The sequence below is a fragment of the Calidris pugnax genome, unplaced genomic scaffold (genome assembly GCF_001431845.1).
Source record: "Calidris pugnax isolate Ruff unplaced genomic scaffold, ASM143184v1 scaffold63, whole genome shotgun sequence".
Lineage (NCBI taxonomy): Eukaryota > Metazoa > Chordata > Aves > Charadriiformes > Scolopacidae > Calidris > Calidris pugnax.
Genome location: NW_015090852.1, coordinates 5,222,569 through 5,241,056, shown reverse-complemented (window position 1 = coordinate 5,241,056; position 18,488 = coordinate 5,222,569). Strand labels below are relative to the sequence as shown.

The 18,488-nt window shown below is 50.7% G+C and overlaps 1 protein-coding gene across 1 annotated transcript; it reads right to left on the bottom strand.

The window, feature by feature from the left end:
- Window positions 1-12,177: 12,177 nt before the first annotated feature.
- HSD17B7 (hydroxysteroid (17-beta) dehydrogenase 7) lies at window positions 12,178-18,423 on the bottom strand. The gene is made up of 8 exons (XM_014943301.1): window positions 18,222-18,423; window positions 18,049-18,141; window positions 17,042-17,156; window positions 16,334-16,528; window positions 15,335-15,439; window positions 14,231-14,287; window positions 13,550-13,648; window positions 12,178-13,155 (listed from the first exon to the last, which is right to left on the bottom strand). Exons 1-8 carry the CDS (start codon window positions 18,338-18,340, stop codon window positions 13,060-13,062), a joined length of 879 nt encoding a protein of 292 aa, XP_014798787.1. The 5' UTR covers window positions 18,341-18,423; the 3' UTR covers window positions 12,178-13,059.
- Window positions 18,424-18,488: the final 65 nt, after the last annotated feature.

Here is an 18,488-nt window from a genome sequence, read left to right as displayed (position 1 = left end):
GAGGCTGAGGGGAGACCTTATTGCTCTCTACAACTCCCTGAAAGGAGGGTGTAGAGAGATGGGGGTCGGTCTGTTTTCTCAAGTCACAGGCAACAGGACAAGAGGAAATGGCCTCAAGTTGCACCAGGGTAGGTTCAGGCTGGATATTAGGAAAATTTTTTTCACTGAAAGGGTTATCAGCCATTGGAATGGGCTGCCCAGGGAGGTGGTTGAGGCACCATCCCTGGAGGTGTTCAAAAGACAGGTTGATGTAGTGCTGGGAGGTATGGTTTAGTGATGATGCTCCTTGTTTGTTGTGTGGGTGTCTATTTTTGTCAGTTAGGTTGACGGTTGGACAAGATGATCTTTAAGGTCCCTTCCAACCTAGAAGATTCTGTGTGATTCTGTGTGTGATCATCTTAGTGGCCCTCCACTGGACTCTTTCCAGCATGCCCATGTCTCTCTTGTACTGGGCAGCCCAGAATTGGACACAGCAGTCCAGGGTGACCTCATTACTGCTGGGCAGAGGGGAAGGATCACCTCCCTCTATCTGCTGGCAGCACTTCTCCAAATGCTCTCCAGGACACCGTTAGCCTTCTTTGCTGCAAGGGCACATTGCTGGCTTGTGTTCAACTTGGTGTCCACCAGTATCCCCAGGGCCTTTTCTGCCGAGCTGCTTTCCATCTGGGTGGCCCCAGCATGTGCTGGTGTATGTTCCTCCCCTGGTGCAGGACTTTGCACTTCCCTGTGTTGAACTGCATGAGGTCCCTCATCAGCCCATTTCTCCAGCCTGTCTCTGGATGGCAGCCACGACCCTCTGGCGTGACAGCCACTCCTGCCAGTCTTGTATCAGTGGTGGGAGTGGGAAGGACACACACCTGCACAGGACACACCCCAGGTAACTTAGGGCCAAAAGCTGAGAAGCACTTACCCTCCCCGGTGGGATACGTCAGCTTCCTTGTTGTCTGACCCGGAGGTGAGCAAGGTGAGATAGGGGCTGTGGTTGATCCTTGCACACTCCTGGTACATGCTGGAGCTCTTCCCAGCACCTCCCTGTGGCCTCAGCTCCTGTGGCTTTTGGTCCCGTGGCCTCAGCTGTCAGCATCACATCCTGTTTAGAGAAAACAAAGTTGCAGGAGACAGGTCTTCTCATTAGCATTCCCATGCTGGATTTTGCAAGGCACAATAAACTAATCTGGCTGTGCCTTCCAGAGGTCACGTGTAGAAAGAGGCTGATAGAGAATGTCATCATGTCCCTTGGCTCTACAGCTACCAATAGCAGCCAGGGGCTCATGAAGGCAACGCTTATGTGGTGCCAAGGGCCAGCAGAGAAATATCCGAACATTTAAAATGAGAGGTGGACTCAAGAGATGCCACACACTGGGGGACAGCACAAAGTTGGATGGTAGGAGGCCATGCAGCCTGGTGAGGGGCCACAGCAAGCAGTTACGGTCCCTCATGCATCAGGTCCACCACGCAAGTTTGCTGCAGGTGCCCAGGGTGATGGAAGCTCCCTCCTACATCCTTCTGCTGAAGGAGGAAATTTGTGTCATGGACCAACATGACAACACAGGAAAGCACATGACATGACCCTGAGTTGCACAGCAATTTGAGAGGTTTCCCTACTAACCACAGCAGTAACACCTGTGTTTATGCCTCTGAGTCAAACAAGACCTGGGCAAACAGGCACCTGCCCCAGAAACCACGACTTTCTGAGTCTGTCCAGCCCTCATACGGGAGGCACGACTGCATCAAGCCTGACCTTTCAGCATCCCTCCTTTAGCAAGCCCTGGGCAGACAGAGGAGCTCTATCCAAGCCAGAATAGGAGACATATTTAAAAATATGTCTTAAAAATAAATTTGAAAAAGAGTGGTTTTTAAAACCTGGAGAAAAAGCCAGGAGACCTGCCTGTCTCAGATGAGCAAGCTGTCTGGGATGAGCCCCAGGCTTCCTAGGCAGCTCTGTTCAACTTGGTAGGAGTTTAAGAGAGTAGCTTAAAGCTGAGTTTAGGAGAACTTGCACCAAGCTGAGCTGCACAGGCACTGAATGCAAAGCTCAGACCAGAATACTGTAGTAGGAGAAAAGTGGGACTTGTGCAAGTTCTACCTAATAATCATATTATACTGAAATTCATGGCTTTCTGGATGGGAAATTCATATTCCCATCCACCAAGCAGTGCCAGACCCTGGGGCTTGACAGTTTCCATTGGGAGCAGACATCTGTGTCAGGGACTTTTGGGACCTACCTGGGGTTTCCTGCACACTGTGCGTGCCTGTCCTGTGCTGGTACCTGTGGGTTGCAGGCAGCTTGGCTCCAGCAGCAGTCTTGGAGACCCTACAGCCCTGCTCTTCATCCATGGGAACCCCCATGCCATGGCTACCACAGCTGAATATGAGCAGCAGTGAACCCAGGTGGCCAAGGAGGCCAACAGCATCCTGGCCTGTATAAGGAATAGTGTGGTGAGTAGGACTAGGGAAGTGATTGTCCCCCTGTACTCAGCATTAGTGAGGCTGAACCTCAAATACTGTGTTCAGTTTTGGGCCCCTCACTACAAGAAAAACATTGAGGTGCTGGAGTGGGTTCAGAGAAGGGCAAGAAAGCTGGTGAGGGGTCTAGAGCACAAGTCTTATGAAGAGCAGCTGAGGGAACTGGGGTTGTTTAGTCTGGAGAAAAGGAGGCTCAGGAGAGACTTTATCACTATCTACAACTACCTGAAAGGAGGTTGTAGAGAAGTAGGGTGGGCTCTTCTCCCAAGTAACAAGCGATAGGACAAGAGGAAATGGCCTCAAGTTACAGTAGGGGTGCTTTAGATTGAGTATTAGGAAAAAATTCTTCACCAACAGGGTTATCAAGCACTGGAACAGGCTGCCCAGGGAAGTGGTGGAATCGCCACCCGTGGAGGTATTTAAAGGACGGGTAGACATGGTGCTTAGGGACATGTTTTAGTGGTGGTGTTAGCAGTGATACATTGATGGTTTGAACTTGATGATGCTAAAGGTCCCTTCCAATCTAGACTATTCTGTGATTCTATGCACGGCACGGCTGGGAAAACAGGTCTGGCTAGGAACCCATCTTTGGGTAGTGTGAAAGATGACAAAAAAAGCCAGAGGGGAGTATCTGTTCCTCCTATCCCTCAGCTCATACCTGCCTTCTTATCTGGCACAGGGATGCAGCTATTCACATCCTGCCTCCCTGAGATGCCAGCTGGTTGTACCCATCCCCACCGCACACTGTAATTAAACCTGGCTGAGCCCCTATGATCAAGGTAAGGTTTCACCTCGCTGTGTTTCAAAATATAAATTCCCTTGAGAACAAACATCACAATGTGTCCTCTCCTCTGCACGTAGCTGTGCAAGATCGTCCCTGGGTTTCGAGGCCACTTGGCCAACGCTGATGCCCTGCCACATCGGCACACTTCCAGCACACCCCCACACTTCCATGGCTGCTCCATCAGTGCCTGAACGCTACAATTTTCTGGGGAAACCTCCAACTTGGACAAAAGCGAGTCTCTGAGGACTGCTTGGCTTCAGTCATTTTGGATCTGGAGCAACCAGCCTGGCTCTCCTGCACAACTCCCAGTCACTCTGGTACCTGCCTTGGGATGTCCACTTCCTTAATACTCTCTCTCTCTGCTCTCTCCTGAGCTAAACTATGGACCTGAGAGGTCAGGGGACCTGGGCTGTGCAGGGAAACCCAGGCAGAGTTGGTGCACACCGACCAGCCCCTGCAGAAGCTGCTGGCAGTCAACATTTGGCAAAGTGAGTGTGGGTAAGGTCCAGGGGGACTGCCTGTCCTGCTTCAAGCAGTGCTTTCGTGGTGTCCAGGCACCGTGGTTGGACCCACAGCTCACATACCAGTGCTCTACTAAAGGCTGCAAAGACCAACCTTTGTCCTGCAGCAATCGTGTCAGCTGAACACCTCAGGGAGGGAGATGTGGGCAGTCAAGAGGAAAAGGTGGGGAGAAAATGGGGATTAGCAAGGGCTGATATAGACATGACCTCTCCCTGCCAGAGGTCTAGGTCAGAAGGAGTGTTGATAAGTCCTATTGCAACTAATTACAAAGCTCAGCTCATTAGGCAGCGAGCAGTAAGCATCAGCCCCAACTACAACATCCAGGGAAGGAGAATGAACATGTAGGGTGGATGTGCTAAGGTAGGTCTCCTGGACACAGCCACCATGTGCCAGTGGCACACACTGATGAGGTGCCCTGGGCAGGACATCCGGCAATGGAACCAGCCCCAGCATCACCAAACCTGTTCCAACACCCTCCCTGTTTGCCTTGGAATAACAACAGCAGCTTACTCCACTCCGGTCGGTGCCCACACCTAACCGAGGATCCTGTGGGCTCATGGGAGACCCAAGGGACATTTGGGAAGAAACCTCCATCCACCACCATTAGAAACCTCTAATCCCACCACCTTGACTATGTGCCCACCCTTGTCCCCTATATCCTCACCAACACTACTACACCCCAGCAGTGTTGTCCTTGACTTTGGAAAAAGACAGGAGAGCAGAGTCTGGACCCAGCTCTCAACCTCCATGGTTGGAGAATGACTGCACACCAAGAAGCAACATCTCCTGCAGGAGATGTCCCAGCCTCATGGTCCCTTCTCATTAAATGCCATGTCCAGGACCCCAGCAGCCCCATCAGGAACCACCAAACCTGCCAAGGGCTTTGTTGATGAAGGAAGTGCCAACAGCCGTCACCACGTGGGTGGGAGGAAGCTGCTGGTGCCCACAGGACTGAGGCAGCTCTCTGGCATCCGACAAGAGCTGCCTGGCTGGCCAGCACGCTGCCAGGTGGTTCGGCAGCCCAAGGGCTGGATTTCAGAAAGGCAAAATTTCAGTCCCAGTCTGTTGTGGGAGTCAAACTGGACGCTGCTTTTGTGACTGGTCCCACAGCCAGTGTCCTGGCTGGCCAGCACGCTGCCAGGTGGTTCAGCAGCCCAAGGGCTGGATTTCAGAAAAGCAAAATTTCAGTCCCAGTGTCTGTTGTGGGAGTCAAACTGGACGCAGCTTTTGCGACTGGTCCCACAGCCAGTGGGACCTCTGTTGACTTCTGGTCCCACTGCAAGTGGAAGAGGGGTCCCCAAAGGCTCATTGTGCAACAGGGCAACTGCTGGTGCACCCACCCCATGTGGAGCAGGGAGCTCCACTGCAGATGTCCCCGTGGCCAAGCACTCTGCTACCCCTGCTACAGCTATGCTACTGTGGCACATCTTCCCCCTTGGACAGATCTCACCTTATTGGAGGTGTTTGGGCACAAGAATGTAACTCTTACCTCAGGTGTGAGCTCCAAGGCCATCGCATAAGACTCCTGAGTCCAAAAGCCTCACGACTCATGGCATGAAAGGAGAGCAGGAGAGACCATGAGGGTCTTCAGGGAGCAGAGAGGTGGATTACTAGTGGTGGTGCTAATCCTGCTTCAAGAGGGACATTCTCAAAAAGGGACCTCAAGAAGCCCATGTCATCAACACTCCAGTGAGTCTATAATAAAATTTCTGGAGACACGACTCACTGCCTGTACACAGAGAAATGCCCAAAGTGCCAATTGCCCCTGCCAATTCAACTCCTCTGACCTTAGATCTGGTGTTCCATTCCAGCTAAAACATAAAGCGATGTGCATGCTACTGCCTCCTCTCCCTGCTGTCACTGACCTCAATCTCTGCCACTGCCTGGCAGCTAGCCCAAAGATGGAGCCATCCTCACAGCTGGCCTCCAACCCTTTCTGTTCTCCAGCATTTCTGTTCACATGGACCCAGGTGGTCTCCCTTAGCACGTTCTGCCTGCTCCCATCCACATAGCCCAGACGCAGATGACAACATGTCCCTCTTCAGCCAAGAATGCCTATCATGAGCTGGCTGGGGAGCTGCTGAGCACAGCAGGAAGAGCTTGAGTCAATCCAGGAGCTGCCCAAGGCCAAGGAAGCCATGACCTGATGAAAAGTAACTAGGGAATTCAAGGCAGGGATGTGATGCAGCTCTCCTGACCCCTGAGCTGTGGCAGCTGCTGACAGGCAGAGTGTGGGTATGCAGCGTGAGGATCTGCTCCACTCCTGTGCGGTCTTACTGCATTTTAAGGCCATTAATGAATCACCGATGCCTGGAGGCCATGCAGCACATGTCCCTGGGCTCTGTGGGGCTGGTGGGCACAGAGCAGCATCCCTGAGGGCCTCCACAGGCCACTGCTTGGAAATGACTTAACCAAAACATCTCAGCAGTTTTGACTTTTGCTGGCTCACCATGGATGAGCCACCATCTATTCAGATTACAAGAACCTAAGATATTGCTGCACCTGCTTTGTGGTTCCCAGAGAGGTGCAGACCACAGTGACTCATGGAGCTGCTTCAGAGGTGAATCTCATTATCTGAGCTGTGGGCGAGCATGCCTGCATTTCCAGAGCTGAATATGATGCTCAAAAACATCACTATCTTCTCAGTCCTATCCCACACAACTTCCTGTAGACACTGGCTAGCGTCCCCACTCAAGGTCACTGCTGTCCCTTGAGGATGGGACTGCATTCAGCCTGCAATGGCTGAGCTGGGGTGGCACTAGGTGCCATCTTAGTGCTGTGATACCGAGGTTGAGTTATGGGGGCTCTGTCCTTGCAGCAGCCCTGGAGGGGGCCCTGAATGCCCTGCTGTCTCCTCGCTGCCAGACTCCCACATGCCTCCCACTGTCACTGCCCTGGAGGAGCAGATGGCAGGTTCTTCCAGGGGCCATGACTCCTGCAGGCAGGTGTATGCTGAACCAAACTGAACTCACCAAGGCTTCTGTTGAGACAGACAGAAACAAAGAGCAGGGCAAGACCGGAGTCATGCCTCTCTGGTGCACCCTGAGGTCATCTGCGTCTTTAGTGGCTTCTCTTTCTTGAAAGAACATCCTACATAAGTGTTAAACATTTGCGCCACCTTGCAGCAAGACCTTGCACAGCTTGACCCCAGGTATCCAGCCACCTCCTCCTGTTTGCTTTGCTTGAGAAAGTTTTAAGGGAGAAATGAATGCACAGTGATGAGTTCAACTACTTCGCCTCAAGAGGAATGTCCTCCTTGTTGTTCATCTGCCTGCCCTGCAGTCTCCCCTGCAAGCACTCTGGGTTGATACAAATCCTCACATCTACAAGAGAGTTTCTGGCAGGGCAGCTTTCCCAGGCTCCTCTCACTGAGCACTGGGGCCAATTACAGCACTGCAGCCTCTCCAAGATCTGTTCTTAGACAGGACCATCTATTGATGAGATAGAAAAAGGAATTACTACTTATTCTGATTCTGCTCACAGGTTCCTGAACCCATCCACCAGTTCACCCTTGAGGTTTCTCCTTTGGGCACAGCTCCGTGTTTTGGAAAGTGACACTGAAAAGCCACCCTGACCCTGCAGGCAGTCTTGGCTCTCTTTGGGCTTTCTCATTTCCTTGGCCATGTGGCACACGTCTGCCCTAAGCCCCAACGCCTCACCTTTCAAACAAATCAGCCTTACTCTCCCCTGGGAAGCTGCAAAGCAGGGTAGTTTGTGGGAGCAGCCCCAGGACAGGGTTGGGGAGGGGGGGGGGGCTGTAGAGTCTTCATCCCTGGCAACTTCAGAACTCACCTGGACACATCCCTGAGCTGTCTGGTCCAGCCACGAGGCCATCACTGCTCAGAGCAGGGCTGGCTGGAGGTGTGAGAGCTCCATCCTAGCCGAAAAATTTCCCACCCACGCTCCTATTATCAGTGCTCTGCACAGCTGAAAGCCAGCTGGGCTGTAAAGGAACAGAGGACTTGGGCTGTGTTTGGAGCAAGACAACACGTTTTCCCATGAAAATAAGAAACTGGTGACTTGGCACGAGGCATGATAATTAGATACTAGATCTCACAGCTCAATTGCGCAGGACATCATAGAGCAATCATGATGAGTTTTCATGCTCAAGACCCACCCCAGAGCATCTCTGGAAAGCTCCATATCCGAGGATCACAAACAGAAAGCTCCTGTCTCAGCACTGACTCACAGCTGTCACTGCCAGCTCTTCCCCCACCCCATGCCTGGCATTTCTCACCACCCTGCATCACCCCCAGCTTCACCACAGGACCCCATGCTTTGGGCAGGACTTGCTTTCATTGCACAAAGGGCGGAACAACTCCACGTGCATCACCTCGACAGAGGCACCTGACTCATGAAATGTCATCAGCGGTGTGTCCACTACCTTAGTAAGGGAAGATGAGGAGACAGGAGAGCATTGGGAAGAGGCTGACAGACACACGTACCTGCCTGCTTTGCCTGCTGCTGTTTCTCCATTGCTGCGTTCGTGCCTGGATGCGCCTGTTGGCCAAAAGGGATTAGCTGGAGGATTAATCTCCACGCATAGGCACCTGTTAGCCAAGAGCAAGGCACGAGGAGCCATCCCTCCCTGCAGACTGGCACTTCCAGAATGTCAGCCAGCTCTGCTCACAGTCACCTGGGTGTTGGTCAGCCAAATCAGGTGGCACAGCAGCCCTTGAGCCGGATTCACCGGGCAAAGTTCACAGCAGGCAACAAACAACTGAGCCATCCCCTGGCCCTTTGGGCGGTCTCCATTTCACCGCACCAGGTCCTACCTGCGCTTTCAGGATGAGAGAGGAAACTTGAGAGGACTTTCAAGGACTTTTTTCAGCTTCCCATAGAAGCTGAGAAGGAGCCTAGAGAGACCTATGAAATGACCAGTGGAATACTTTGTACCATAGATGTCATGCTCAGCATATACACGGGGTTAGCCTGGGGAGCATGCACTCGAGATCATTGCTTGGGAAGGTGCCAGTTCACCCATTTACTGGGTGGTGAGAGTGACTTGAGTTTTGTATATTGTTTTACCATTATTATTATTACTACTATTTTCCTTTTCTGATATTATTCTATTAAACACACTTTATCTCAACCCACAACGTTTTTTCCTTTCCCTTTCCCCTCTTTTTCTTCCTCTTCTCCCTGCCCTTCCTGGGGGAAGGGGGAGAACTACACAAGCAGCCATGCGTTCCTAGCTACTGGGAGGGTTTAAACCATGACAGATGAAAAAAATTCCAGTTCTCACAACATGGAGGAGAGGAGCAGGTGAAGTTGGGCACAGCCAAGTTTTCTCCTACGGAAGGGTATGGACAACGAGGCCTGGGGTCACAAAAGCAGCGAGGTCGTATGGCAAGTGCTGTAGGACACTGGAACACCTCCTCCAACTGAAGACCAATCTTCTGGAGACACCTGGGCTGACTGTGCATCTCCAGTTCCACGCAGCCCCAAACTCATAGGAAACGGCAAGCTTTATACCATCTTTCCAGGTTGTCCCATCTCTCCAGGACTCAGCTTGTGCTTTAGCGTCTTTTGTTCCTTCTCCATGTAACTCTGAGCAGGAAGCTGAGCTAGAGCTCTCCAGAGGCCACTTTGCATCCACACCAACCACAGACACATGCTGCAGCAGATCCCTCGCAACTCCTGAATCCCAATGCTTGCATCTCCCAGGATGTGCCCCAGGTGCCCTCACAGCAACTAAGGTGAAACTAAACTGCGCAGCAGGCTGAGCTCAGACATAACAGGACAGAAACAGACATTTTCCTCAAGTGGGAGATACAGGGTGCTTTTAAGATGAGCCCAGAAACTAGTTCATAGCTCATAACAGGACAGAAACAGACATTTTCCTCAAGTGGGAGATACAGGGTGCTTTTAAGATGAGCCCAGAAACTGGTTCATAGCCCTACTCAACACCAACATCACAGATAACTCAAAGACTGCTGGTGGTCTATCACACATCCTCTCGCTTCTCCAGCCTCTCCATGCTCCACAGGCAAAAACCACTTGGCCCAGCAGGCACAGCTTCCCCTGATAAATGCCCAACTTCAGCCCTTGGGTACACACTTGAGAAAAAAACCCAAAGGTCCTGCCTTTGATCAATCTCTGTCCACCCTAGAAATTTGCCACTTTATTCCAGGCTTTAGAAAAAACCCACAACACACCTATGTACCAGAAAGTGTTTATGTTTCCTAACTGAACCAGCTTTTTTAAAGCTACCTCTTCTAGCACCTCCAGACCTTAACACATTCAAATCCTTGGACTACCACAGCTACAGTGCCACCATGCAGCTGGCACAGGATGATACATGCGACCAGCTCAGCATAAGAGCCCCATCCTTCCCATATCCCAGTAAGTTGCTTTCATTTCATGAAGCATTGTGTCAGACTCTGAAAAAAATGAGGCAGGGGTAGTATCAGAGAGCAGCCAGAGCAGGGATAAGGGATGATCGAGTGCCCCTGGCTCTGGGGCACTCAGGTGGCAAACCCTGAAGTCAGAGGGTGTGAACGATACCTACTACATCCCCGGTCAGAAGCACAGCAAAGTTCAAGATGCTCATCTAAAACCAATCAAGACAACATGCTTAACTACTCTCCAGAACAAGGAGCCAAATACCACTGCAGGGTGCTGTGGGGATCAAGGACACCAAGTTGAAAAGACAGCCACCCACTGACTCCTTCCCTGTGGAGAAGAAACAGGACCAGCAAGGGGGAGCTCTGGCCTCAGGAGGCTTCAGGACACAGCCAGCCAAAGCCACAGCACCCAGATCTCGTGCTGGGATAGACTTCATTGCATTTAAATAAAGATCCACACAAGCACACCCCAATCTGCTTCACAACGCCAAACAGCTACAGCCGTAGCCAAGGGAAGCACCACTCCACCATTGCCAACCTCTCATTCTGTTCCAATGCCAGGCCAAAACAGAGGACATTCCCATCCACATTAGTGTTGTTAACTCTGGTATTCACATGAGGGCTGAGCTGAGAGGTACTGCTCAGCCCAAATTCAAGACTGAGCTGTTTCTACTGCAGACAGCACCATACTAGCAGTACCCCTCTACAATGGATAGTGTGAATAAGTTGAAAAAAGAAAAGCAAGATTCTTCAAATCTGTATCTCTACAAGCCAACACAATGAAGAGCCTCTGCAGAGCCTGCTTTCTCCTGGATGCCAGCTCTGTGCTTCTGCAGTGTTGGAGTTTAATGCCAGACAGCAGCTAGAACCACACAGCCACTCACTCCCCCCTCTCAGATGGAATGCCGAAGAGAATCAGAAAAGTGAGGAAAAAAGACAGTTTAGTAGGCAGAGCAAAACTGCACACACAGGCAAAGCAAAACAAGAAATTCATTCACTGCTTCCCATCTGCAGGGAGGCGTTTGGCCATCTCCAGGAAAGCTGGGCTCCATCATGGGTAATCTTTACTGGAGAAGACAAACGCTATAACTCCAAACTCCCCCCTGCCCCTTCCTCCTTCTTCCCCAAGCTTTATATACCAAGCATAGCAATATGACATGGAATATTTCTTTGGTCAGTTGGGGTCAGCTGTCCCAGCTCTGTCTCCTCCCAACTTCTTGTGCACTCCCAGCCCTTGCTGGTAGGGCAGTGTGAGGAACAGAAGAGCCCTTGAGATCTTAGCAACAGCTAAAAAACATCAGTGTTTTATCAACACTATTTTAATCCCAAATCCAAAGCATAGCACTGCATCAGCTGCTAGTAAAAGAAATTGGGATATTCTGTGAACTTTTTCCAGCCCCTTTTTCATGGATTAATAGAGCTCTTGAAGGTGAAACTAGAGTCTGTGTGGAGCCTGTGAGGTGGGGGGATGCTGAGACCATGACAGGCATTTTCCCTACACAGACCCCTGACCCAACCCTTGAGGGTACTCCAGACCCAACCCAACAGGATGCACCAGCATGGGCAGCTCAGCCACAGCTCCAGAAGCCTCCACCACAGCCAAGATGATGCAGGGCTGAGCAGCACAGCCTCCTTCCTTAACTCCCCCGGCCTCTGCCAGGCCCCAGGGAAGTGCCTAGGCACACCATAACACTGCCTTATTAGAGAGCATTAAATTAGTAATTCAGTGACACATCAGGGTGAGCAAGCACCAGAGATGCCTGTGTCTCCCAAGCACCTAGGGCTGGGAAACAGTCCCAGACACCCCGCAGGTACTCAACGCACAAAACCACACTGAAGTCTTCAGAAGTCACTCATGTCTTTCACTAGCTAGAAGGAACAAGAGAAGTAAACCCAGAGAGGTGGCTAACAGCTCTCCTGTGGCAGGAGAGCACAGACCCCATGCCTCCCAGGTGTGCACAGCCTTATTGCACAAGACAACAAAGCAACCTTCTGTCCAGCCCTCCGAGTCACAAGCAGCCAGTTACTGGAGTAAAAACACCACTGCAGCAAGGGAAAGTCAGTTCCAGCTATTTATTCATTGCAGCATTTGAAGTACATCAGGTACTTCCTGAAGGTCCCCGGATAGACAACAGGAAGAATATTTGGTACAGTAAAATTATATAAAAAGATAGTTAAATAGCTAAAATAACATGGTAACCTCTCACTCTTGCTTCAAACAGAGCTGATTAGCCCTGTGCCCAGGCTAACATCAGCAGCTTCAGTCTCTCCAGCCAGTTGGTTACGACACACATGGCCCCATACCCAGGGGACAGCAAGGCATTTGTCTTCACAGTTGAGGCAAGGGGTGTGCTCCTCAGGCCAGCTCTTCAGGAGCTTGGCTTCAGATGCTGTGCAGAGCCTGATTTCCAGAAAGGTTCAATCTTGTTCAGCAGGTCTGGAAAGCCAGCCCCTGCTGTGCTGTACAAACGAAGAGCAGCTCCTCTGAAGATGGGCCTTCAAGTATTTCAGGATCAGCCACAGGTAATGTGTTCAAGCAGTCTAGAGAGACTGGTAGAGCCCAGACAGAGGGCAGCACGCCAGACTGTTGTCTTTCCTGAACACTAAGCCAGATTTAAACCACATGTTTTGAGGCTGTTCCTGAACCGTGCACAGTTCAGTCATGCTTTTGCAAGATACTGCTTTGCAACTGTGTTGACAGCCTCCACCTACTCTAGGTCTCCAGTTTTATGACAGAAAAAAAATCCCATACCAGATAGACTAAGTATTTCTCTTCAGTTTTCACATTTCCATTTTCAGGAACTGTTCACCTTCTGTCGAGAAGGAAGATGGGATCTGAAGCCATGTGCCTGCAGAACAGCAGGCAACACAAGTAGCACCAGAATGAAGAAAGCCCATGTTACCGATATGAGACTGTTATCCCACTGAGACTGGCTTTACTTAATCTAGGAGATCACTGTATTTCTCTAGAGTCTGCTTCTCCAGTTCCAACAGCTTTTGGTAAAATTTTTCAGCAATTTCTTCATCCACCTCCATCTGGAAGACAAGCACCATGAGACCATTACCTTGGTGGCAACCAGCACATGTACTGAGGGGAGTTCTGAGGATAGCAGCATGCATCTCCAGAGCTTCTACATTCACAAAGAGGCAGCTAAAGGCATCTCTCACCAGGACACAAGCCAGAACATATTTTGAGGAAGTATCATTACAACATCATCCTGTTCCAACCATCATCTCCACTGTCTTCCAACCTCCAACCTGAGCCAGGTGTTACTCTAGGAAACCTTGCAGATAACCCCCATATCAACATTCAACATGCATCTTGTTTCCACTCCAGCCACAGGACATCCTTGGCCCCAACCCTTCCATGCAAGGCAGATGGCAGACCCCTAGCAAAGTCTCCTGCAGCAGGAGGCCACACTGCATTTACCTTTCTGGGCTCCACATAGCTCTTCCCCAGTCCAGAAGTACAGCTGTGGTATTTGACGAGCGCATCCAGGTGCTCTGGCTTCTGTTTGAACAGCCACACCTAGGGAGAACAGCACAAACACATACCAACTCTAGTGCACACTGTTCCAACCAAGCCTGCAGTCAAGGATCTGGCTGCCAAGGGACACAGAAGAACACACCACAGGCACTTCTATCAAGAAGAGAAAGACTTGACACCTAAAGAAGAAGTAGTTCTGAACTGGCTCCCCTCAGCTGTGACCTACCTGACCCAACAGTAAATCATATTTATGCCCCAGTGCTAAACCACTAAAGCAGTTCACGTGGCTAAACTCACTCACCACTGTTCTTGATGCACGCTGTCCCCTGCATCACCCACCCTTGTCCCCGCATGCCTGTGGCTGCTCGAGTGCCAACAGGGACAGCAGCATTCTCCCTGACCGAGAGGGAACAAAGAGTTTTTTTCCAAAATAATTTATTTTGTTAATGAAGGGCATACAGCATCACCTGTTGGATCAGCCCTGGTCACAGCTGCAAGCTGTTCAGGAGGGAAATACAGCACCCACCCCCCAGCCTGGCAGAGATGCTCTCTGTTCAAGCCAGCAAACACTGGAAGAGCTACCCAGAAGGGAAGAACATTAAAATCAAGTTGTGAACTACTTACATGAGCTTCTGCTCCATTATACGGTGTCAGGGTGTAAGTTTTGGCAAAAAAGCGGATCTGAGGGGAAAAGAAGTATATGACAGTCTGTATTTTCACCCAAGGTCTCTTTGGCAAGCCCTCTGCAGTCCAGCCACATCAGACCATCTACCAGAGGCAGAAATACCTCTCAAAGTTGACTACAGGTAACACCCCACGCTTATAACTAAAGCATCCCTTTATTACCACAAACTCTGGAGCCACCCACCAGATCAGCAACCTCACTCCGTGCCCCCACACAGAGGTCATCCCCAAAGCAGGAGGCAAGGGGCCACACAAATGCCTTGCGGGCACCTCTTCTGGAATGGTCTCAGGAACACATCAGGCAGAAGGCAGAGAGGATCTGCAATACTGTCAGCGTTGAGGATAAGTGAGAAGGCATTGCCTTTCCACAGCCAGGAGAAACATGATCCACCAGGATCAGCTGCTGCCGGCTGGGACAGCTTAAGCAAAAAAGCCAGTCTCGCAGGAAGAGCATCAAGACTTAGAGCAGGCAGCCTGCATGCAGGGATGGAACTGTAGAGAACCTGAACAGCTGAAGCCCAGAGGAAGAAAGGCAAGGAAAGTTTTGGATAAACAGGGGGAAGAGGCAGAGAGCAGCAAGCTTTGCTTTCCAGAGGGATGGAAAGAAGAGAGCAGGAGACACTGCCTTCTAGAGGGATGGAAAGAACACTGGAAAATACAGTCTGTTCTAAAAACAGTGAGAATTTCAAAGCACAGGGGCCAACTTTTGTCCAGAGCTCTGCTACTGCCAAAATAACAGGCTTTCATAAGCCCACGGCAGGCTGGCAAAGCTTCTAAGGGGGTGCATGACAGACACAGCTGTGGCTGAAAGGCTGACCCTGGCTCTATGTCCAGCACCAAACCTCCACGCTCAGCTTGGAAATCAGGGCCCCAAGGTGCCAAAGGGAAGGTCTGCAGAGGGGCCAGCCTGCCCAGTCCAACAGAAGGAAGAACTGTACAGCAGCACGGGTAGCAAGGAGCAAGAAGCACTCTGCACATCACTTGCCGTGAAGTTTATCACAGCAGGGCTACCTCAACCCAAGGGCAGCCAGGAGATTCACTTACCAGCCACATAATGGGCATTAGCAGCTTCCACAGAAAAACTGGCAAAATTCTGTAGGTCATGTTGGACATAACAAGACCAGGACAAACAACACTGGAATACAGACCCTGCAGAGAAGAAACCGAGTCAGTGTGGAAATACACAACAATTAGTTTAAGAACAGATCAAACTCCTTCCCTCATTTTCTTGCTGAGACATAGCATGCTCTCCTCTCTGAAGTTACCAGATCCAGAGAGCTATTAGATGTAGTGATTTCGAGAGGTCCAAATTGGAGATTCTCAGTTAAATCTGTGCCCATTGCAAGCCTAGGAGACAGAAGGCATAGCCTCCCGACACACCACAACATCATGTTGCACTCTACCTGCAGCTCAGCTGCAACAGCAGCCATCCCACAAATTACCACCTGCTCAGATGAAAGGCTACCTCACCTTTAAGAGGTAAGAGTTCAGCCTTCTATGACTAAACCACTTTTGTCCTGAAGTATTTCAAGAGAGTGAAATCGCTATCACTGGACCAGGGCTGCCAACACCACCTGGCAATCCCTTGTGACAAAGAAGCCAGGTTTGTTTGTACATCTTAAGTGTGACAAAGTTGAGTGGCATGGAGCCATCAGGAGAGACAGCAGAGCCTACACCTCAAGTGCTTGCCGACAAAGCTGCCCAAGCAGTCCTGTTCTCATAGGCAGGTACCCCTGAAAAGAGCAGAAGCTCTTTGCTCTTTAAGACCAATTCTTTGGTCTAAAGAGACAGGTAGAGTTCACATTCCTAAGAACTTCTGCTTTCAGAAGCATTTCTGACAAGAAGCCCAGAAGGAATCTCTCTGGCAGATTCTCCACCACCCACACCACCGGTTCAACCTGCACCATGTTTAGGTCTTACACGTGCATTAAGGAACGTATTGAATTGCTATGAATGAATGCAACTAAACAACAACAATGCAATAATAGTTCTAAATAGTAGGAGCTCATTAGGTTTCTTCAGACATGCAAACCCCATCGTCACCTGATTATTAAATTTCCTGTTCAGAACCACACTTGTCAGGTCAGTAGCATATTTGGAGGAACTGTATGCTTCCTGCCCCTTGGCATGCTGATAGTCAGAAAGGCTGAAGGCAGACTCCCTGGCGTTGCTAGAAGAAGTCCAGATGAGTCGCGAGGGCTTTTCATTACCGCAGAGCAGAGACTCAAGTTGACGAACCTGCAAAATAATTATTAACTTATTTAACATCTTGCAGTATAGCTTCGCAGTTCTTAAAAGCCACAAGCTTATCTTGGCTTTCCTAGTCTTGTCCAACCTTCACTAGACTAGCCAAAGGCAGCTGTTGCTCAGGTGTAGCTTCAGCCCAAGGTCCCCCAGGAGTATTTACAAGCAGCCACCATTCTCTTACACAGCTCAGTTGAGCTCTTCAGAATTTAATACAGTCAAGTCCTGATATTCATCCTGGACACAGAGAACTACATACAGTTTACCTCTATCCACTGACTAGAGTGACCCTGAGATTATATGAACCCTTGCAACAACAACTATCACCACTTATTGCTATTTTAAAAGAGCCTGAGCCCTTTGCCCTATCGTTCTGTATCTGTCAGACCGCAGCCTGCATCAGCATCTGAACCTGTAAGACAGAACTGGTTCATCAGTACCACCTGTGCCCATCCCTACCCACACCAACCACCAGAACGAAGGCTCGATCTTTGTATGCAGCCTCACCAGCATAAAGTGTCCAAAGAGGTTGGTAGCAAACACCTCCTGCAGTCCATCTCCGTTAAGCCTGTCCGTCTGGGTCATTATGCCTTCCGCAGTGGTCAGCATGTGAAGCACTTTCCTGGAAGACAAGGGCAGGAGTCAAAGGAAAACATTGCTGGGAGGCATCTACTGCTCCCCCATTTCGGTCCTTCAGAAGCACCCCCCCCACCTCACAGGCTCCACGCAGACTCTAGTTTCACCTTCAAGAGCTCTATTAATCCATGAAAAAAAGGCTGGAAAAAGTTTACAGAGTATCCCAGCCTCTTTATTTGCAAGTGTCTCAATACTGACAAGACCCGAGAAGGCTTGTCTCTTCCTTCACTTCATCACAGTAAAGTACCATTAAAAGAAAGTCCTGTTCTTCAACTTCACTTTCAGGTAACAAAATCAAGCTTCAGTGTGGAGCTAAGCCCTAGGGCCATGCCTAATTCAGATAAGGAAAGCAGCCCAGCATTTATGTTCAACACCTCAACAACCAAATTAGATTAAACGCAAGTCATGTTGCTTATAGAATAACATGCTTAACCCCATGGTGCTTATGGAATGAGCATCAGCTGTTAGATTCACAGGGTACTGCGACCCACAGCCGAGAACAACTACAGCAGCCTACAGCAGAGCCAGAAGAAGAGTCAGGAGACCCAGTGGGAGCAAACTTCACCCCACCAGCAACACAACAGCGTTCTTCACTCAATGCCTAATGGGGGGATGTGTAGGCTTTGGGTGAACTCTTGCCCTCCCCCTGCACACAGCCAGCCTCACACCAGGGATCAGTAGGAGCACTGGGTGCCTTGGAGCACACCAGAACTTCACCCAACTGTCAAACCCACCCCATGTGAGGCCAAGCATCCCACAAGGATGGGCTCTGTGTCATGCTGGGGAAGGGAGATAGGGTCTTCAGCCCTGGACAAAAGGGCATGTCTTGGCCATGATGATGCCACCAGCACCCCACACTGCCCACAAGCATCTCCTACCCTGTGAGGAGACCATGCCAGAGAGCCTTAAAGTTCACGTGTGGGTTGGGCATGATCCCAGCATTGAGGTAGACAAAGTCCAGTCGCTGGAACCTGTAGGGGGAAGAGCAAAGGGGTGAGGGGTGGAGGGTGGACAGGGGGGTGCGGTGGGGTGCAGGACAGAGTCCCCATACCTGCAGCGGAGCTCGCGGGCAACACGCAGGACGGAAGCCAGGTTACCCAGGTCCACCTCCACGGTGGAGACCTGGGCGGCGGGGTAGTCGGTGAGGATGAGGTCTCGCGTGGCTTCCATCTTCTGGGCGTTGCGGCAGGCGATACAGAGATGGATACGGCCATCCTCCTCCAGCAGCCGCCGGCACAGCGCCAGCCCCACGCCGCTGCAAGGACAGGGTGTCACACACGGCCCCCAGCGGGCTGGGCAGAGCCGGGACGGGGCGGGA

Bases quoted from the DNA above. Each gene is read 5' to 3' on its own strand.
- HSD17B7 (XM_014943301.1), bottom strand. From the start codon at position 18,340: ATGGAAGCCACGCGAGACCTCATCCTCACCGACTACCCCGCCGCCCAG. The intron at 15,440-16,333 runs GTGACGATGGGG...TCTTCTCTGCAG, and splicing joins ACAGGAAATTTAATAATCAG to GGTCTGTATTCCAGTGTTGT. The intron at 14,288-15,334 runs GTAAGTGAATCT...TTTTCCCCTCAG, and splicing joins TAATGCCCATTATGTGGCTG to ATCCGCTTTTTTGCCAAAAC.